Raw genomic sequence first — 23,258 nt, 5'->3', positions numbered from 1 at the left:
AAAGGAGCTTCCCGTCGGCGGAAAGTGCGGCTTGGAGTACGTCGGGAGCGTATTTTTCTGCCGGAAGTGGTTCTTCCGGTGTCGGCTGCCGTTCCGTTGGATTATTTTGGTGAAGTTCAAGGGGAATTTTGCTGCAAAAAATAAGGTTGCTTTGTGAGAGCGTGCGGTTCTTTAAAGAGTGTGTGCGCGAGAATCTTGCCCTGTGGCAGAGCAAGCAGCGGAAGAAGAGGAAGAATAAGCTTGACAGCTAACCAATACCGATACGCGGAGAGCGAGTGAGTGAGAAAGCGAGAAGGAGAGCAAGAACACCGAAGATGAACCAACTGGGCTTCACCGCCGCCACGTTCCGGCGGCTGCTGTTGCTGGTGGCCGTCGTTGGTCTGCTCGTGGCCACCGTGGAGGCCAAGAAGAAGCCGAACAAGTACGGCGATGGCGACTTTGAGTTTGTCGATGAGGTAAGAGAGAGAGACACTCTTCAACGATGATTTGTGATCATATTTGCCAAAAATCAGGAGAAAATGGTGTATTGCCAGGAGAGGACTAACCTTTTTGACCGTGTTGCTGCTGCAGCTTCGCGTTCTTCCTCCCCGTTTCCTCACTGTTTTGTGTTTTTGATGGATGACAGCTCTGAGCAAACTGTTCCACAAGCCTGCTTTGTTATGCAATTTGTGGTGACCAACAGAATTGACAGTCTTTGACTTTGAACAAAAGATGATTTGATTCGATTAGTGATTGTTTGGGGACATGTCATCGCAATCAATCGGTTTAGGGATTGTTTATTCAGTGTTGATAATACGTTTATTACTCGATTTCACCGCCTGCACTGGTTGTTCTGTAAGCTCGTCTTCAAGGGGACGTTTTGTTTGTAGAGACTATGGGCTTCTTTCTTCTAGATATTTTCTTTAGAATCATAAACACACTTCGTGATGGATGACACTGAAATTCCCGAAATACTCAATCCTCCAGCACCTAATCCAAAATTGGTGTCGTTCGGTGTAATTTTTGATACTAGAGTTCGATTCCTCAAAGGCACAGTTTGCGTTCCGTCCATTGACCAAGTCGTCCAAATATCCACTGGCTGGACTCAGATGCAACTCGTTACAAAGGTACCTAGTACGTACCGGTTTGACTTGAGCATGAGCATAGGTGTAGTCAAATACTCTTGGTCTTGAACGTTCTCGGGACCTTAACCGTGTACACAATTTGGTATTGATTCGGCATAATCTGAGCCGTTGATGGAGCCACCAGCTCTGTCCTGACTTTCTAGTTTCGCCGGCATCTGCTCAATGTCCTCGTACGAAAGCGGCTAGGTTATGCTTGTTCCTTTCCTTTCTTCGCCAGAACTATAGTGAAATGATGATCAACTCTTTGGTTTAACTGCGCTTGTTCGAACAAAGTGCTAAATCTTGCTTAGCGATACGAGTTAGGTTGTTGACTAGTTCCTCCAATACCCGGTTGATTTGGACCTGCTTGTTGCTTTTCTTCTCCAGAGCATTCATGAATCCTTTGATCCTTTGCAGATCATTGGCAATCCGGAGATCCAGCTATCCACTTAAAGGCCGAAGGCCGTGTTTTGCTCCATACAACATTTTTAAAATTAGTGCAGCGACCTCAAATTTAAATCATTAAATTTGTCCATTTTTCGAACCTCACCACAGTTCTGACCATGCGCGCATACGCAAGCATAAATAATTTTACCCGTCGACTCGCGTTGCGCGACAAATAATTAAGCTTATGTACAGGTGTGGATCATGAGTCATCCTCACCTGAAAAGCCCTTTATTAAATTTCGCCAATTGTTAGGCAATCAAAAAAATGGTTAAGCTTTCAATTATGAATGTGCGATGTTTTTCCACAGGGGAAATTGAGGGTGTGGCTTAACCAAATTCATTGGCATGTTCGTTCAATGGAGAATTCGACCTTCTCATTATTGACCAACATTTTTGAGAATGTTTTAGGAACATAATTTTGATATTCCAATAACATAATTTAATGTTTCACGACAATGGTTCGAACCCATGATTCCGATTTTGAGGTGTACTCACTACACCATACGGAAAGTCATGAAGAATTGCAGAGGTCTGCATAATTTAATTCATGAGGTTCATCGATGCTTCTCATCGAAACGGACCACTTTTAGTAGAACAAAATTTAGTAGAGTTTTCGGGGACTGACTATAAAAACCCCAAAATTCTTGAGGAGGGCAATTAGTTCGAGTTAGTTCCAGTCAGTTCCAGCCAGTTCAAGCCCAGTCCAGTTCCAGATCCTGAAGAAGCCCCAGACCAGCCGGACCCGCCAGCAGCCACCAGTAGCAGAGGCCCCAGTCCAGCCGGACTTAGCGGTGGAGGCCGCAGTCCGCCGGGACTTAACCGCTGTGAAGAGTCCGCCGGGACTTAGCCGCTGTGAAGAGTCCGCCGGGACTTAGCCGCTGTGAAGAGTTCGGGTCTGGCATGGCTCGGCGCAGAGGTCTGGAGGACAAGTCTGGCTTCAACGTAGAGAACTGGCTCGACGAAGATCTTAATGCAAAGTGATGTGATCGTGCGCGTAAAAGTTGAGAGTGTTACCGCAAAAAAATGTAATCTTTAAAAAGTGTAATATACAAATAAGTGAAGTTTACTGATCTGTTTTGACTCTACAAGTAAATATCACAAAAATCCTGAAAGCCTAAACCGCTCGGGCCGTTCAGGTGGTGACTAGCGGAAAGCAACGCTGTGTGTGTTTGGACACGCCATTTTGATTGGACAAAATCGAGAGTTGAAAATGTGACTATGTGTGAAAATTAATGAACAAAATGATTTCGCGAAGTAACAAACAGTTAAAATAGTGTAAAAAAAAACGTTAAATTGAAGAAAATGTTATGTGAGGAGTTCTAAGATGGAAGCAAATGTGCAGCAGTACGAGATGGAACCAAAACGGGCTCGACCAATGGCAGAAGCATCGAAAATTTCGAAACCGGCCAACGATGGACAGCATTAGGGATTCAACAATGACGAGATCATCTGGACCAACTGGAGACGAAAATCAGCCACATCGGACACCCAAGAAGACGACCATGGAAATCTGGCAGTTTAGGGTGAGTAAACAAAAGTTATACCGAAATTTGATGTAAATAGTTAAAAATACGCTTAAAAGGGTGCACAGCAACCAAGGAAGTTGTTGTCTTCTTATGCCAAAATTGACAAACTTACGGACCCAATCCTGCACAAATCTGATTGTAAAAACAGGCAAATTTTGTTGTAAATCACTTAGTAGACAGTACTTTAGGGGATGAATAAAACATTATATCGATAGTTCCCGTAGTTTCGAAAATACTAAAATATCTGTAACAAAAATCTTGGTGCAAAAGCTCTTGTTGATGTGCACCGTTAAAGATGGCGAATTTGGAGATGACGGATTTAATCCAGCTTATTCCAGAATTTGATGGGTCATTAGACTCACTGGAGCAATTTTTAATATTAATAGATTATTATGCTGATCAAATTCCTGAAGGCGAAGATCAGAGTAAATTTTTAAATATTGTTTTTATGAAACTAAAATTTAAAGCAGCAGCACGTATTAACCGAATTTATGCAAGCACTTGGGAAGAAACCAAGGCAAATTTAATTAGAGAGTTTGGTATCAAAACTACTTTTGGTAGTATAATTGAACAAATTGAAACTCTGAAACAAGGACGTGATGAATCTTTTAAATCATATGCAGGAAGAGTTCTTGACATAAAATACGAAATCATAAAAATTGATCAAAGTTACAACGAAAATTCATTTACAGCTTATTGCTTAAAAAGCCACTTTATAGTTGGAATTATAAATAATGAAATCAAAGCAATTGCCACTAATAACCGTCATATGAAGTTGGAAAATTTGCTAGAATTTTTAGAAAATGAACGAATTGACAGAGAGTCTTTAAGAACTCTCGAACAAAGGTTACTTGCTAGTACTGAAAATTCAAACCATAATTTTGACAGAAAATTCAGAAATTTCAGATACAATAAAAAAACAAATTTTTATCAAAGAAATGATTATCAAGCTAACAAATTTTATGAATGTTATAAAACGAATAAAGCAAAGAGCACTTTTAAACGAACTTATACAAATAGTCGACGCAATAAAAATCAAATTCCAAATAATTTTAAAATGCAATTTAACGAATACATTCCACCACATGAAACATTAAAAATCAATTTCAATAATGATTCAATATTTTATGCAAATATTGCTACCTTGGCAAATCCAACAAAATTTCACAAATTTATAATTGACTCCGCATCATGTTACAATTTTGTAAGATGGGATGTGGTTAGTAATATGCGTTTAACTAACATTGATTTCAACGATAGAATTTCCATTAGAGGAGTTCATGGAATAGCAGAAGATACAGTAGGATCTGTAAATATGATTTTATTGATAGGAAATTCAAAATACGAGGAAAAGTTTTACATTTTGAAGCATTTTGCTGATGTTGCAATTCTTGGAGCACATTTTCTAAAGAAATACACCTTATATATTAGTCAAAGTTTCGACAACATAGTTTTACGAACGCCTGACACAAATAATATGCAATATAATAATCATGAAATGACCAATTTATTTAGAATCAATGACATTGAAAATATAAACAAAGTAAATATGACAGGTATTGGAGCAAATAGTTATGACAATTTTAATACAAATTATGATAAAAATAATGAAAATAATTATGATTATGACAATGGCCGTAATGGCAGAATTCAACCATGCATTGAAGATTATTATGACGATCAAATTGAAATTGATGATGATAACCAAGATTACCAAAAAGAGATGAATTTAGAAAATGATCGGGATTATGATGTGATTGAAAACATGAAGCATGAAAAACTTACAGGCAACGACAGAATGAGAAAAATTTATGAATTGGTTAAAACAGACCACTTGAAAGGTGATATCAATCAAGAAATTAATAATATTTTGCATGATTTTAATGAAATATTTTATTTAGAAGGTGACGAGTTGACTTATACCAATTTAACCATGCACGATATAGAGACAACAACTGAAATTCCAATTAACAAAAGACAATATAGATTTCCTGAAGCCACCAAGAAACACGTAGAAGAACAAGTGGAAGAAATGCTAAAATTAGGGATAATACGCCCAAGTAAAAGTCCGTGGAATGCACCGGTATTATGCATCCCAAAGAAAGACTTAGACGCCGAAGGCAACAAACGCTACAGAATTGTAGTGGATTTTCGAGACCTAAATACAATTACTAAACCATTTGTGTATCCTATACCGCTTATTAGCGAAATTTTGGACAGTATTGGAGAAGCTCGATATTTCTCAACTATTGACTTGAAATCAGGATTTTATCAAATCCCAATCAACCCAAAGGATGCTGCGAAAACCGCTTTTTCAACATTTCTAGGACATTATGAATTTTTAAGAATGCCAATGGGACTGAAAAATAGTCCATCGACATTTCAAAAATTTACATTCACACTTATTTATGAAATACAACCAGTTAATGCGTTTGTATATTTGGATGATATTATTGTATTCGGTAGAACTATCGAAGAACACAATGAAAATTTATATAAAGTTTTGAATGCATTACATGAACATAATTTAAAAGTTGAACCATCAAAATGTAAAATTTTACACAAAGAAGTCAGATATTTGGGTCATATTATTAATGAAAAAGGTATTCGACCAACTAGTGAAAATATTGATACAATCAAAAACATGAAAAGGCCGCAGACGATTAAAAATGTGAGATCCTTTTTGGGAACTGTTAATTTTTATGGAAAATTTATTCCAAACATTGCAGATAAACGTAAGCCACTTAATGCATTATTAAAGAAAAATGTGAAATTTATTTGGACAGAAGAATGTGAAAATGCTTTTGAAGAATTAAAAAACTATTTAATTTCAGAACCAGTTTTAGTTAGACCGAACTACAATGACAAATTTGTTTTGACAACTGATGCTAGCGATTATGCTATCGGAGCAGTTCTTACTAATGAGAAGTCAAATGATCACCCCATCGCTTACGCAAGTCGTGCGCTTATCGGGGCTGAAAGAAATTATTTTACTATCGAGAAGGAACTACTAGCTATTGTTTGGGCAGTAGACCACTTCAAACATTTTATTTATAACCAAGATTTTATCGTTTACACAGATCATAGACCGTTGGTAGCTCTATGGCATTTGAAGGAAACTTCACCAACGTTGACAAAGCTTCGTTTGAAAATCCAAGGCATTGGATGTGAAATTCGTTACAAGCAAGGAAAGGAAAATGTGGTTGCAGATTTTCTCTCACGTTTGAAAAATGATGAAGATCATGCAGATGATAAACAAGCATCAAAATTAGTAGCAATTACAACTCGTCAACAAGCAAAACAAAATAGACAAAATATTTCAGATAATCAAAACACAACAAATACTTCAAACAGAAAGAATTTATCTAGAAACAACACTAATTGGAATAATAATATGAATGGACTTCAACATATTGACATAAATTTAGATAATGACCACGATAGCAACGATAAAATATTTACCTACAAGGATTTCCAAGATACAGATATCGATTTTAACGTTTTAAAATTTTCTAAAAATATTATACCATTTGAACAAGCCGAAGCTACATTTATGATATTAAACAGTGTTACGGTACACAAAGAATTGAGTAAATACATTGACCTTCCACATGGTATTAAAAATTACACCAATGAAAATATATTTGTATTCCCGCAAAAGAAAATTTGGGGTTTAATTTTGAATGGAACATATCGTTCAGCAGTTAAGAATGAAGAAATTTTCGATGGTTTATTTAAAAGCTTTAAAGATTATCCTGATTTTGCTAAAGATGCATCAGTTATACAAATTATTTCTCATAGAATATTTAAAACAGAGTTGGAACTAAACTTATTACGATTTTTTGCAATGAAACTTTCAAAGTCATTTACACTATATGCAACAGAAAATGAACGAATTTATGTAAAGCCAGAAGACAGAGATCAAGTGCTCAAAGATTTTCACGACGCACCGTTGGGTGGTCATGTCGGAGGTAAACGAATGATTAAAAGAATGAGTCCTCTATTTACATGGGAAAATATGCGAAGAGATGTTTTGAATTATGTAAAGCAATGTGATTCTTGTCAAAAGAATAAAATATGACCAGCAAATAAGATGCCAATGAAAATTACGACAACATCGTATGAACCCTTTGATAAAGTTTATATGGATGTGGTTATGTTACCAATTTCTAATAATGGAAACAATTGTGGACTTGTGATACAAGATGATTTAACAAGATTTTTGATTGTAGCTCCCATGGAAAACCAAGAAAGTACTACTGTTGCTAGAACTTTTGTCGAAAACTTTGTTTGTAAATTTGGTGTTCCTAAAGAAGTTGTAACCGATCGAGGTACAAACTTTGTAAGCAAATTATTGCAACATACATGCAAAATATTACACATTAAAAAGATCGTTACAAGTGCATATCATCCTCAAGCTAATTTAGTTGAGAGATCAAATAGAGAGTTAAAAATTTATTTACGAAATTTTATTGGCAAAGATCCACAATGTTGGGATGAATTGATACCATATTTTATGTTTGAATACAATACTACAGAAAATTCATCAACTGGATATTCTCCCTATGAACTTTTGTATGGAAGAAAAGCTACTATACCAAGCACAATTTATAAAATCAATGATTCAGATTTAAATTATGACGACTTTATTTGTTCAATGAAAGATATATTCAAGGAGGCTCATGAAACTGCTAGAAACAACTTAATATTGTCAAAAGAAAAGAGAAAGGAAATTTATGACAAAAAGACAAATGATTGGGTACCAATGTGGGGAGATAGAGTTTTGGTACAAATGGTACAAACAGGAATTGGTCAAAAGTTACAAAATAAGTGGCGAGGCCCTTATGATATCGTTAAATTCAACAGCGATCAAACGACCACTATTAAAAATGGAAACAAATTTGAAGATGTACATAATAATAGACTAAGAAAATATAATGATTAACATATCACTAAATGATAGTTCAGAATGTACCCGTATTAAAATACATTTAACATATTTTTAACAATATACAATTAACATAATTTAAAATTAAATGCTCCAATACAAGACAAATATTTTTGACAATTACAGTACCATTAAAATAAAGTAAAAAAAATAAGCGAGTTATGCAATGAATGACATAGTATCATAAACGATCAATATCTAAAGACTGCAATGAATGAAAATATTTATTTTAACACACGGGATTATTTATGTACATTAAAAAAAAAATAATAATAATAATAAACTTATTGAACTGATATGATTGATGAATTAGAAAAAAACGATTGTTATCAAGAGAACTAAATGAATCAAACAAATGTGTCATAAATACCGATTTTTTATATAGAAAAATAAACATGAAAAAAGAATATATGATTGATTTGATATGATAAATGAATGTTGAGTTAAACAAAATATGAATGATCATTTAAAAAAAAAAAGAAATGCGCAAACAAGAATGTTATGAATTGTGATGAAAGATGTTTTACAAATGATAAAATTGATGGGATTTCAACAAGAAACAGATTAAGAAAAATACCAGTACTGAGTTTATACATAATTTTTTTTTTTGACACGTGAAGCGATTATGATCAGATATAAACATAATAATGAAGCAGTGATGAAACACGTTAAAACAATTAAGAAGCTGTTGGGTTGCAATTTTGGGAATATACTTAATTGAGCTAAAATGGGTTAACAGGGTATTAGAAAAACAATGACGCAATTTTTAACTACAAATAAAAACAAATCAAACGGACTGAACAATAATGAAATTTGAACGACAGGCAAATGAAGATGGTGTGATTATTAAATGTTTCAAAACAACATGTATGCAAGTAAGAATGTGTGTGAGAATAATTGGACAAGGGAGGTGCACCCCAGAATGAATGTTGAATGTAAACATGTGTTTTATAATTTACTTAACAAAATATTAAGAATATATTTTCAGAATGTCATACGCTTATACGAAGGATTTACAGGAAACCATTGGAAAACAATCAAGAAGACAACAATATCAGCAAGGACGCTTGCAAAGACGAATATGGACTACAGCTCAAGAAAGGGTAAAATTTGTGAGTACATCGTGGGGAATCTAAAAAGATCGGAAAGAACGGTATAAGTTCCGATCTAGGGATACATAAACTGATAAAGCAACGCCAAAGGGATTAAAAAGTAGACAATTGTACTCTATGGGGAGAGTTTTATGTCGAATAAAGCTTCAAACAGTTGTAATCCATGGGGGGATTCAATATGTTAAAAACATTTCAAAACATTTGCACTTTACGGGGATAGTCAAATGAAAATTAAAGGGAATGGATAAATAACGCTTCAAGGGAAAATCAAGGGATAAAATAATGCTTCAAGGGAAAAACACCTTTAAACTGATAAAATTCAGAGGAAAAAAATCAGATCGTTATCATTAGAATGATAATTGAACCAACTAATTATCTTGCAAATTCAGCATTTATTGCAAATTGCTAAAATAAACAAATTAATTTAATGGGTTTGACAAATTTGAAAACACAAAGTGATGTACAGATTTCATAAAAAGTTGGAAGAACAGAATGGATATTTTAACATACGCAGTATTGCAATGACAAGATGATAGGATGTATAGATCAATGAAAAACTTTATAGAGTAATTTTTTTTTATTCAAGTATAAAAATAATAGTCAATTAGAACTGATTTCTTTTTGTATTAAAAATAATAGAACTGATTTCATATAAAAATATCAACAAGATTTATAAAATTGTAAGTAAATTTTAATTTCAATTTTGCACATAAATTAAATGATAGATTCCTGAAAACTATAAAATAGTATTCATGCGAAGAAAACAAGTAAGAAATTTGTGTGGGAGAAACAAAACTAAAAAACTGAAGTATGGCAGAGACACAAGGATGATCGACGCGTTCGTATGCTGAGAAGTTCTACGCGTTCGTATGCAGAAGTTTGTGATGGCAAGATGGTGAGTGGCAAAGTCATGCGGGAGGTTGGACAGGTAACGGTGTTGATGTTGTTGTAAAAGGTCATATCAATGAGGATCAAGTCGAATTAAATCGCATTTTTTGTAACGAGACATTCACGTAAAACAAATTACTAAATCGAAATGTGGAATTAAGCGAAGTAAAGATGATTGAAACATCAATTATGGAACAAAAATGCAAGTTGAGATCATACTGCACGTCTGAAACTATGGAAAAGGAGAAGATCATGATAAACAAATGATAACATCATCCGATGTCATTAATTTACAAAAGCCAAAGTTGCAAATTAAACGAAAAGACAATTTTGGACAAACAACATTTCCTAAACATTTGAAAAAAGAATTACATCAACCGATGTCAATAATTTGAGATTGTCAAAGATACAAAGCAACTGGAAAAGTCAATTTTGGACAAAAAAATACTGGATTTACGAACAATTCACAATACTCAGCAAGTGAGAAGTCAATGCACTTTCAAAATTGACCACAGTCAACTCACAGTTGAGTTATGAAGCATAATTCATGATGGAAACGACAATTGCACTAATCGACGAAATTCAACACCTTAGCCTCGAAAACTGATCAATTGACCAAGTCACTGTGGAATGAATAGCCTCATGATAGAGACGATTTTTATGGAAGACGACAACGATAACAACCAGCCGATCAAAACGTTCTACAACAACAACAACAAATTTTGCTTACAGTGGGAAAAATACAATTTTTTTTAGGAGGGATAATGAAAATTAATTTCAAATGCAAGTTTATTTAAATCAGCTTCAACGAAAATATTTTTACAAGAGAAGTTCAAAACAGCAATTAAAGTAACTTAACAGGACAGAAGATCAAAAGAGTAATGAAAATAATTTTACAGTAGAAAAATCAAAAGAGCAATTATAATTATAAAACAATTTACAAGAAATCACAAGAAAAACAAATTGTAAACCGCACGATCAATACACCCGACAATATTCTTTCCATAGATGATCAATTCTTTCAGACGATCATCTAGCTGATAAGTGTGGGGGAGATGAACCGAACCAATTTTTTTAAATTATTTTTTTATAGCCAGCCATTTTAAGTTTTTTTATGATTTTTTGCAAAGTAATTTTTTTCACAATTTAAATTATTAACTTTGGGTATCATATTTCAACCTACAAATAACTTTCGGTAGATGTTTTTAATGCTTTTCAAGAATACAAACATCTAGCTGGTAAGTGTGGGGGAATGCAGCGACCTCAAATTTAAATCATTAAATTTGTCCATTTTTCGAACCTCACCACAGTTCTGACCATGCGCGCATACGCAAGCATAAATAATTTTACCCGTCGACTCGCGTTGCGCGACAAATAATTAAGCTTATGTACAGGTGTGGATCATGAGTCATCCTCACCTGAAAAGCCCTTTATTAAATTTCGCCAATTGTTAGGCAATCAAAAAAATGGTTAAGCTTTCAATTATGAATGTGCGATGTTTTTCCACAGGGGAAATTGAGGGTGTGGCTTAACCAAATTCATTGGCATGTTCGTTCAATGGAGAATTCGACCTTCTCATTATTGACCAACATTTTTGAGAATGTTTTAGGAACATAATTTTGATATTCCAATAACATAATTTAATGTTTCACGACAATGGTTCGAACCCATGATTCCGATTTTGAGGTGTACTCACTACACCATACGGAAAGTCATGAAGAATTGCAGAGGTCTGCATAATTTAATTCATGAGGTTCATCGATGCTTCTCATCGAAACGGACCACTTTTAGTAGAACAAAATTTAGTAGAGTTTTCGGGGACTGACTATAAAAACCCCAAAATTCTTGAGGAGGGCAATTAGTTCGAGTTAGTTCCAGTCAGTTCCAGCCAGTTCAAGCCCAGTCCAGTTCCATATCCTGAAGAAGCCCCAGACCAGCCGGACCCGCCAGCAGCCACCAGTAGCAGAGGCCCCAGTCCAGCCGGACTTAGCGGTGGAGGCCGCAGTCCGCCGGGACTTAACCGCTGTGAAGAGTCCGCCGGGACTTAGCCGCTGTGAAGAGTCCGCCGGGACTTAGCCGCTGTGAAGAGTTCGGGTCTGGCATGGCTCGGCGCAGAGGTCTGGAGGACAAGTCTGGCTTCAACGTAGAGAACTGGCTCGACGAAGATCTTAATGCAAAGTGATGTGATCGTGCGCGTAAAAGTTGAGAGTGTTACCGCAAAAAAATGTAATCTTTAAAAAGTGTAATATACAAATAAGTGAAGTTTACTGATCTGTTTTGACTCTACAAGTAAATATCACAAAAATCCTGAAAGCCTAAACCGCTCGGGCCGTTCATTAGTATGGAAATTTTGTTACGAGGGAGGGGGAGAGGGTCCGAAAATCCATTTTTTTTTGCGTTACGTAATAAATGAACGCTCCCTTACTTCTCGTGTTTTATTATTTCTTCTTGTATTTGTAGTTTTTCTTATAAATTGTATTGTGTTTTTCATATGTTTCCAGTCCTTGTTTTGATTTTTTGCTTATTTTCACATTTTTGAGACTCCCATAGTTTTACTGCTGGCTTAAAAACATCATTTTGCCTTCTTCACTGAGGTAAGGCTATAATCCCGCTTTAAAAACGAACTTTGTATAAAAACGTCGTAGACCCACCTTCATGTATTCATATCGACTCAGAATCGAAAACTGAACAAATGTATGTGTGTATGTGTGTGTATGTGTGTGTGTATGTATGTATGTGACCAACAAACTAGCTCATGTTTCTCGGCACTGGCTGAACCGATTTGACCCGAACCCGTTGCATTCGACTTGGTTTAGGGTCCCATAGATCGAGTTTTATACAGATTGAAGTTCCGATAAGTAGTTCAAAAGTTATGTATAAAAATGTGTTTTTAAATATATCCGGATCTCACTTAAATGTATGTAAACTATGTCCGGGTGCATCATCCGACTCATCGTTGGTTAGGTTATCAAAAGACCTTTCCAACGAGTCCAAAACAGTGAAGATCTGGCAACCCTGTCTCGAGAAATGAGCATGAGCATGAGCATGAGAGACCACCCATGGTTGTCCTTCTCCGTTGCTGAACAGGACCGTAATATTCTATCAATACAACCGGTCATACGCTTCAATGATCTAATGGTGTTTCCCTTATCAACAGCATGTATGAATGCGCTGAAAAGATAAAACATCAAGATCATCAAAACTAGATCTGGAGCAAATAGGTAACAGTCGTTGGCCACCAACGGCGCCCGCCATGTCAGTTTGTAGATCTCGGGGGATTTGGACGGGAATGTTAGTTAGCACAGGTTGCTACCAAGGGTGGGTTCTATACGATATCCACACCCCCACGTGTGCCGGAAAAACTACTTCTACTTGGGATTTTGTTAGTGGGTAAAGGTAATGGCCAGGATTCAGCATAGAGGATGATGATGCGACCCAATAATCAATAAATTTTGTTTAATAGTGTGATGGATTATGAATTCTTAAGGCAAACAGTCGGATGATGCGGATGAGACTGTTCCCGGTTATTTGGTGTTGATTTAGATTAAATGATTCAATCTTAGACAGCCGGCTGTGGAAAGATAAAACCAAATAATATTCGAAAAAGCGAAAACGCAAAACCGCCCGGATAGAAAAACAAACGCAATCGGGGGGACAACAAAGACGGAAACGGCAACGAAATTCTGGCGTGATGACCGCGACCCGCACCGTTCAACTTCACGAACGCAACTGTCAAACTCCGCGAAACCGCCCGGATAGAAAAACAAACGCAATCGGGGGGACAACAAAGACGGAAACGGCAACGAAATTCTGGCGTGATGACCGCGACCCGCACCGTTCAACTTCAAGAACGCAACTGTCAAACTCCGCGAAACCGCCCGGATAGAAAAACAAACGCAATCGGGGGGACAACAAAGACGGAAACGGCAACGAAATTCTGGCGTGATGACCGCGACCCGCACCGTTCAACTTCACGAACGCAACTCTTGGCAACCCTGTCTCGAGAAATGGCCACTTAAGTGATATTTATGTACTTTTTTATTCCGGATCTAAAAAATATATGAAATTTGTGTACAGTGAGTGAGGAAGGCTCCAACCACATAGGTGGATTAAGTTAGTTTTTTTTTGCTCAAGGTAAAACTACCTAGTAGGTTTTCAACTATGAAAACTCAAGCTTGAACTGCAAGTCACGTATTATATAAAAACATTTTCTGAATTTGAATTGGAGTTGAAAAACACACTTCATAATACCATATTTTAGAAATTTTCCGATCAGCCATTATGCTTGAAGCATTTTGAGGTAACGAAGACTAAAAGTTGCTGTTTTATTTGGTAGTCAATTAAAACAAGTTTGATTAACTTAACAAACTAACGTTTATTGACACGACTGTACTGCTCGGCACTCGGATACAGAATGAATGAAAAGTGAGAAAGAAAGAGAAAGCGCGCGTGAATGAATGACGTTTGTAGGGAGTGTCCATAAACTACGAAACTATGGCATGGTAATAAATAACGTAATACAACATCTTCCCTGTTTTATCAAAAAGAAAACTAAATAGAACTGTGCTTGAGAATGAGGTTAATGTGTAACTAAAAATAAAGAACTAAAACTAAACCACAAAATGCTGGACGTTTCTGAAGACCACTGGAGCTTGTTCGGATGATGTGTGACTGCTAGAGGCATAAAGCTTGATGACTGGTATCGAGATTTGGTGGGTTACCTTGGGCGTGTTGGGTTCATTACGTGGATCCGGACTCACCAAGTCTCGAAAACTTCGTGTAGCGGCCAAGACCACAGCTAGCACCATTCGTGCTTCGCCGTGCGCGGACTGGATCATCCGTCTGCGTCTGCCGCGGGCCGCCTGTCGTACAATCACAGCGGTATCTCACGTGGCGCGTTCTTGTTGGTTGACGACTAGGGGTTGGACAGAGTCGATGGTTTTATTATTCGTCAATCTATTGACGGCGGTTTTGATATTTTCGTCAATAGATCAACGAATAGTTGAGCTAGCGTTCCCACCGAGTATTATTAATCTCGGTTCAATTTGACATCTTATAAACAATAACATGGACTTGTCTGAGTCGTGCATTTCATTTTCAAAAAAGTTTGCGCAAAACAGAGTTTGACATGGACACTGGGACACGGATATGCGGAATCTACGACACCTTCGTATGACCCTTCTGCCTGAGCCGTCCGACGAGAAAAAAAACAGAATCAAATGAAGTGGACGAGGATTTGGTGAAAGCATCCGGAACGGTCCACACTCCACAATCATTTTGTTTGAGTTGTGTGGTGCCCGAAGATGTTAACGGCACGGAAGCTCAGCAACGAAACCAACAACTTCTTTCAGAATTGGTTGTATTGGCCTCCATCTGCCCTTGGACCATAATGTGTTTAAGTTTTTTCAGCATCCCTGGACTCTTGCTGTGGATTCCGCGGAACCGTCTCCAGCACGCCGGTCGCACAGCACTACACACACGTAAAGATTGCTCACAATCTGTGGAAGCTCATCTCTCCCAAGTCAACCATCAAGAAGAAGAGGATTACCCGGGAAGTTCATCCATGACGACTTCCGGCGTACCTACGGCTAACGAGGTTATGGCTATGGCGAGATTATGGCTTTGTTAGCGTTCTTGCCAGGGTGTCTAGGGCATGCTACAGGACGAAACGTACCCCTCCTCTCCCTTTTTCGGTGGTTTATGAATAAAAAGCGAAAACAATACTATATTTACAAAAAATTGAAAATTGAAAAATTATGAAAAGATTTAACACAAAGAGTTTGAGAACTTCGTCGGCTTGTATCCCGTGAACCGTTTGTAGGTCTGGTTGAAAAAGTTCAACAACTGAGATGAAATGGATTTAGCACCTCCACCTTTGCGCTGGAAAGGCTCGAGTTGGGTTAAGAACTTCCGCCACCACCGGATAGTGCCAGACCAAAGTCGTCGTCGTCGTCGTCGAGTCTCACACGTCGAAGGCCGAACATTCCCGCGGGCCCCACGGGATTCGTCTGCGCCTTGGTCTGCGCCGTCTTGCCTTGGATGAGGTTATCGAAGAATCCTGATGTACTCGCCTCCTGTGATCTGTGATTTTTCACCGTGGGGCGGTGGACTCGTGCAGTTCCCTCATGTTCGGAATGTCTCCGCTGCGATCGTACTGGATAAACCGGATCAAAATCTGAGGAAGCAAATCGATTGGATTTTGTTATGTTTAAACTGCGAGCTTACTAACCTTCTCAACAACTTTAACCTTTCCTCGATCCTGTCCCGTTTCATCGTCTACATCGCGTCCCAATGGTGCCTCACCATCTCGGCAATCTCGTCCGTGTGGAATCTCACCACCAGTTTTCGATCTGACCGGTCCGAAATCTGCACGTCCAACTAGCCTCCGCTCTAACACGTCCATCACCTCGCCAAATATGACAAACATTCGTTCGTTGCGATCCGCGTCCGGCAGTTGGTTGATCTGGTTCACCACACTATGTTCCTCGATTTGGAACCAATTTGGGGTCGTCACTTTCCATGGCGGGGGATTTGAAGCGGATTTCAAACGTTTCCAGACTTTCGTCGTCGTCGTCGTCGAACAGCGCCAATCGGTGCACTTATCGTCAAAGAATTTGCTTCTCGTCCAAGTTGCTGGCTCGAGACTATCGCTGGGGAAGCGATTCTTGGTCGTTTCAGCTTCAGCTGGAGGAGATTGACGAAGTTTGGGAGGTTCTCTTCTCTGCTCGTATTTTGCTTCGGGTCTCGATCAAGTCGGCAAGCAGGAGGATGCTATCTGAGGGGTAAAGTCAATTGAAGCATTGTAGATAAACTAAATTAGGCTTTCGAATACCGTTTTGTTGTTGAACTCGATCTCGCCAGTCGGGTGCATTTTCAACACCAAGATGATCTGGCCATTTGGAATCAAAGCCGTCGATTTTGATAGAACTATCTGCCGGGGAAGAAACGTAAACAACACTTTATTGCGCGTCTTCAAAAATGGTTTCTCGTTAGAAAATCTGTCTCCCAAAACAAGGACTGTTTTTTCGTGTTTGTCAAAACACATTCGCAAGAGGACGTATCTTGGCCGGAGTCGGTGCAGACCCGGACTCGGAACGAGAACTCCTGCAAATGGCTAATGGCTGCGGGATCGCGATTGACCACGATCTAATGGAACGGGACGGTTCGATCTGCAACCGATCAGACACCACACGGCCATTGTTTAAGCAACTATCCTACGTTTCCAAGAACCATCTCATTTTCCAAACTGCACTCTTGCGGCGGAGGAAGAGGAAACACACCTTGACTTGACTTTCTCTGCATCGTCACCACCTTCCCCGGCCACCGATTCCACGGGTTTCGTTCGGTTTTCTGGAACGACGTCGTAACCGGTGAAATTTGTTTTGTTTTGATTTGATTTCAACTGACATTTCAACTCACCAAGGTTTTTAAAGGCATGGTGGGATTTCGTTAATATATTGACGAAATGTCGATATGCTGACCAATTATTTTAATGCGTTGATAATGTATTGACCGATCTGTCCGACCCCTAGGTTGACGATCTTGCCCGGCAACGCAACCTGCACACTGAGCCTCAATGCGGCAGATGCTGCGCTTGGTAGAAACCGGCATGTTGACGCGAGTCATTTTGCCGAACTCTAAGAAGCCCAAAAAGCGACACACGTGCGCAGATAGCAACGGACCTTGCTCAACATCGACCACTTGTAGGACCAGGTTGTACTTACGGCCGTATTGTCGACAATGGATAGTCGTCTGACCGATCACAGGAATTTCGCCGCCACCAAAGCCATGAAGGCGGTACTTCGACGGTTGAAGATCACTGTGGGCTTTCCCTGTCATCCGCTGTAACCAACTGTGTCCCACGAGGCTGGCGTTTGCCCCTGTATCCAATTCGCACTGAACTGACTGCCACTTTCCAGCGATGCACATGTCTAGATTAGCTTCAACATGCCCACCACTTCCATCGGAAACTTTTCCGATTGTTGCACTTTCGCTGCTCGTCGACTCCGTCTCCGTCAAGTCACCGTCGGTACTGCTATCCACAAGCACTTTCTGCACACGAGACTTCCGCTTTAGCTTCTTCCGACGCTCTGCCTTGCACACTGCTTCGAAATGGTTCTTTCCGCCACAACGATAGCACCGCTTGCCGAACGCTGGACAACTGCCTTTCGTGAAGTCATGCATTTCGCCACAAAACTTGCACTTTTTTGCATGCTTCTTCACTTTGTTCACGCTTGCATTTCGTTGCTCGGAAATCGGGTGCTGCTCGGCAATTTCCTCCGCGCGGCAAAAATCAACTGCTTGTGCCTCCGTCAGATTCTGCATCGTCAACAGCTTCGTGCGCAGCTTCGACCATTTGATCGACGTAACGAGCTTGTACTTCAGCAAATCTTCTTCCAGGACTCCAAACTTACACACCTTCGCTTGTGACTTCAATCGACACAAGTAGTCATCGATTCTTTCCTCCATCCCCTGAGACAGCGAGAAGAAATCAAACCAATCGATGAACTTGTTCCGCTCACGTACAACTTTCCGCTTGATCGCCGCCAATGCCAGCTTCGGGTCCTTCTTCTCCACGGCGGTCAGTTCGAAGTTGAAATACTTCTTTAAAGCCTCCGTTCCAACCACCGACAGCAGGATGCTGGTTTTCTGCTCGTTTTGAGCCTCTGGCCACTTGTCCATCCCAACTGCACTGGCGTAATACTTCCAACTTTCTTCGAAAAAATCGAAGTTTCTCTCCATGTCTCCATCCAGTTCCAGCGGAGGCGGAAGAGGAACCGATGCCACTGCCGCCGGTCTTTCTACAGGCGCAGCCGGCGCCTTCTTCAACGATCCCATCATCTCCTGGAACTTTCCCATAAACTCGGCAAACTGCTTTGAATCCATTTTGTGGGAAAACACTTCGCCTCGACACGACGTTAAAGAAAAATATGGCGCTGGACAGGATCAAACAAGTTCGCTCTTCACTGCGCAACTGCTTCGCGATCACTTCCGCTGATGATTTTCTTCGTCGCTCGATCGAACTTTTCCTCGCCGAACACTTTCCGCGATTTCAAATGACGCCGGAAATCACCTTTAGTCCACGAGTGCTTCTGACACCATGTTTTATTTGGTAGTCAATTAAAACAAGTTTGATTAACTTAACAAACTAACGTTTATTGACACGACTGTACTGCTCGGCACTCGGATACAGAATGAATGAAAAGTGAGAAAGAAAGAGAAAGCGCGCGTGAATGAATGACGTTTGTAGGGAGTGTCCATAAACTACGAAACTATGGCATGGTAATAAATAACGTAATACAACAGTTGCTATTAGATTAAAAAAACGCCATGTATTATTAATAAAATATAATTTGAAAGTGATTTCAATGTCAAAAGTTCATGGAAAGTTCAAGATTGATGAATTAAAATATGTTATACCGATATAAATAAAGTCTATTCACTAGTTGTCAAAATATAACGAATACACCACCTTAACAAACTAAGTCGGCACACTTTCTGTTGATTTTCCAATCTGAACCCATACAAAATTTCCAAACAAATCTTTTCACTAAATCGCGTACATGGTTCCCGGGCAGAAATCGTAACGAAACTCAATAAGTTACGCCACTTTATGATAGAATAAATATTACGTAAATTAAACCGTCTTGTTTAACCGACAAACCCCCAGCCCCACAGATTCTGGGAGCATGTTGGGCCGTTCCAAGAAAATCCAAACCGTTTTGGGTAAGAAATCGACATAGAGTGGTTTGCAAGACATGGGAGAGGCTTTCGAGGCTCGCAGCACTGGCAGCACTGCTGTCAAAGTGACGTCTTTTGTCAGTGTTTTGTGCAATTAAGGTAGGTAGGGTAATTGAACTGTTATACTAGTCTATGGAACATTGCCCCAAAAGGCGCGGCTCAATTCTTCGAAGTGCACAACGAAACATTACCACCATTGCTTAACCACCACCCCTCTCCTCCTCCTTAGAACCAAGAATGTCCAACAGACACGTAACCACTCTCATGTTACGCGCACGCACACATACATTTTTTGTGTATATGTGTGTGCGTGCGCAAGGAAACCTTTCCCTCAGAAAGGATATAAAATTTTATTCGCGGCATAAGCTTCGCCTCCAAGAAAGGTAAAACTTCGTCAGCTGTGTGCTATCTTGTGACATAGACCATTTTGGTCGAAAATGAGTTAATGATGACGTTTTGCTATACTTTACAAACACTACAAGATGCTTTAACCCGATTTTGGAAACTCGCTTCCGTTACCCGGATATCGCAATACACACTTGTGACATAGACCAATTTATCATCAAAATGATCGTGCACGCTTGTGACACGTCATACATGGTGTTGGAAAATGTGGAAAAATTTTCTTGTTTTTCACAAATTTATGTTGATACACATTTTTTGAAGGCAATGCAATCTTTTGTTTTTGAAAATATACTGATTTAGTCGGTTAAACTATTGATTTAAGTCTATTTTAGTTTGTATGGAAATTCTGTGCACACTTGTGACACGTAGTACAATTTTACTTTCGAAACACACTTGTGACACGTGCTTTTCAGATTTTTGATTACATAATTTACTGTATCTTTTAACTGGTGTAACCAAATTTGTTGAAACTTGGAGCGTTTGTTAAGCGATAGTATACGAACCGATTGCTTCAAAAAGTTTGGCTCTACCATTCATAGTTTTGAAAATATTTATCATCAAACTTTAAAAATCGATTTTCTCGAAAAGTACTAAATGGTCGTTGTCACAAGATAGCACACAGCTGACGACTTGTTTACCTGCGTGCGTACCCACCTTCGCCACGATCTTCTTGACGCAACGCTCTAACCCAGTCCGTAAACATGGCCAAACTAGTAAAGATTGAAGTCGTGTAAAACTGAATCATCTCTGGCAAATTTGTTAAAAAATTGTTGTTCTTTGCTAACTTCTATTCAATATGGCGACCTGTCAAATACCCAACACATCAATATCGGCTAAAAAAATCAACGAAAAAAGAACGAAGTAAATTTTTCAACATTTAGCCTAGCCACCCTCCTGTCAAAAAGTGACGTTTTATATAAAATTTCAATCCTTCACTCGCCAACTTCCCTGTCAATCTTTACCGAGCCCTTTTCTTCTAGCAGAGCCTACGTGCTTGCATAATCCGGCACCGATAGGATTTAGCCATGTTCGGAATGTTTCATCCATCCATCCTACGCCGGTTCCTCCTCCGGGACCCCGTCCGTCGTAACTTGTGCCAGAAAGCAACCTGGCTGACTTGATTTAAAGAGAAAGCTTCTTGACAGCTCAGCGGCAGAGGCCGCATACCAAAGGAAGGTGGAGCGAAGTAGGCCCCTGCGAGGTAGGCCATGCCTAACTTACGGGCGCGCACGTTCGTTCACCAGAGGGATGGAAGGTCATGAATCAAAAATGACGGCAGCAAGGTGAGGAATGTTATTTTTACTTTCCGTGAGCTAGAGTGTGTGAGCTTGGAAGATACATAAAAACACATTTCCTTGACTCGTCGCGTAGAACGTTGTCGGAAGAGAATTTTATCTCCGTTGCGCCCTTAATTCTTGCTCTGAAAGTGCTTAATACGTGACCGTTTAATTTTAAATATTTCATTTGGCTTGAGTGCCTTGGCGCGGGGAGAAGCACAAGGAGCTACCACTTCCGGATGATGCACGAGCTGATGTCTGTTGATGATTTATTACCGAACGCCTCCTAGCACTATACTATAGTTTAGAGACATCAACTCTGGGCTGTTTAGACTAATCCGACCTGTTTATTACCAGAGTGTATTTTCGCTCTCTCATCTAATGGTCCCGCAAGGTTTCCGATCTCTTCGGTTCAAGTGGTTCCACTTAATAATGACTAGTATTATCAGACAAACATAACCTCAACCTTCGTTCTCATCAGTACCACGTTTTCCATTATTGGATTTAGTTTCTCAAAAGGTACAAGTTTCGGAATACCGCTGACGACGATGATATCAAATTCGGTGACGTGCTTGTACACCTCTGTGGCTTTGGCAGCATTCCAGGCTCTCGTGGCATTACAAATCCTTCCACGGGGGTCTTATGGGAGCAGAATGTGTCGCATGATCCAGGGCGATTGTGAGAAAACTCTTCTTAGCATTTAAATAAATTGCAGTTGAAAGAACAATACAAAATATTCTGTAATTAATTTTCTTTTCAACAATCAATTTTAAAATATTTAACAATAATTAGCTTAAATCATATTAAAAGCATAAGAATGTATTATTATTTTTTTTCTTAGCTTTCCAACTTTTTTGGGACTTGCCCAAAAAATAAGAGCTAGGAATGTAAATACTCGAAAATCTGTATCTCGGCATGTGATTTACTGATCTTCGGCAAAGTTGTAGGTTAGGCAGAGTAACTTACAACTGAGGATGAGACTTTTACTTGTTGCTATATTTGACTTTATTAAAGTTATATTTTCAAAATCCGTATTCGAAGACTTAAAAAAAAGTATGATTTAGTGAACCAAAAAGGAATCTTTAGAGTCACAGAAAAGTATAGACAACAATTTTGCCGCCAAGTTAAAGATTACTTTTTATAAATCGAATGTCAAGCAAAACGAGTTTATAAACTTTTTGTTTAAATATAAAATCGAATTTCAATCTAAAAGTACTCGACAAAGAGCACATTTTTTTAGCAGTGACTAGTTCGAGGCAGGAAAAAAAATCATTTCTAATTATATTTTTTCCAAATAGCTGAGCAAATTTTTTCTTCAATCGGTTTTCTTGTTCTAGAGATACAGCCGCTTTAATTTGAAGAAACAATATAATTGATGTTTTTTTAAGTGTCACATGAACAGCAATTTCTCAAAAACTTATGGTCCGATTATCAATGTCGAAAATTGAATCATTTGTAAAATTTTCTGATATTTTCAAAAATAAACTTCGAAAATTTAAAAAAAATAGAACTATTATTTTTCAAGGGCCTAATATTGAATTTTAAAACATATTAAAATGTTTCATAAATATGTTATTAAAAAGCAGACAGTTAAAAAAATCGTATGGCTTGTTCTCAAGATTCTGAATTGATTATGGTTTGAAATCTTAAAATCCTTTCATTTTTCCAAATGAAGCTGTGATTTTACCCAACATAATCAATCTCATTTATTAATTTTTTCGGTGAAACATTTCCTGATTTGTCAGTCTATATAATAAAGTAAAAAAAACAATCAAATTTTAGTATCAAAGAATCTTTGTTGAAAAAGCTCCT

General features: G+C 38.5%; 2 protein-coding genes and 1 long non-coding RNA gene across 3 annotated transcripts in view; 1 reads left to right on the top strand and 2 right to left on the bottom strand.

The window, feature by feature from the left end:
• On the bottom strand, positions 1-3,072 carry LOC120424515 (uncharacterized). The gene is made up of 2 exons (XR_005606389.2): positions 546-3,072; positions 1-131 (listed from the first exon to the last, which is right to left on the bottom strand). It is a non-coding gene; the product is annotated as an uncharacterized LOC120424515 (long non-coding RNA).
• LOC120424512 (proteoglycan Cow) overlaps positions 125-23,258 on the top strand; it is a 320,210-nt gene continuing 297,076 nt past the window's right edge. The window contains exon 1 of the mRNA XM_052706805.1: positions 125-455. Coding sequence (XP_052562765.1) covers positions 315-455 — 141 coding nt within the window. The 5' untranslated portion in view covers positions 125-314. The remainder of the gene's footprint in view (positions 456-23,258) is intronic.
• Positions 5,767-20,032, bottom strand: LOC128092603 (uncharacterized). The gene is made up of 2 exons (XM_052706806.1): positions 16,856-20,032; positions 5,767-16,798 (listed from the first exon to the last, which is right to left on the bottom strand). The coding sequence occupies exon 1, from the start codon at positions 18,907-18,909 to the stop codon at positions 17,473-17,475; it is 1,437 nt and encodes a 478-aa protein (XP_052562766.1). The 5' UTR covers positions 18,910-20,032; the 3' UTR covers positions 5,767-16,798; positions 16,856-17,472.

Source organism: Culex pipiens, chromosome 1, assembly GCF_016801865.2.
Source record: "Culex pipiens pallens isolate TS chromosome 1, TS_CPP_V2, whole genome shotgun sequence".
Lineage (NCBI taxonomy): Eukaryota > Metazoa > Arthropoda > Insecta > Diptera > Culicidae > Culex > Culex pipiens.
The sequence above is the reverse complement of the archived record's forward strand: the minus strand, read 5'-3'. Positions and strand labels throughout refer to the sequence as shown.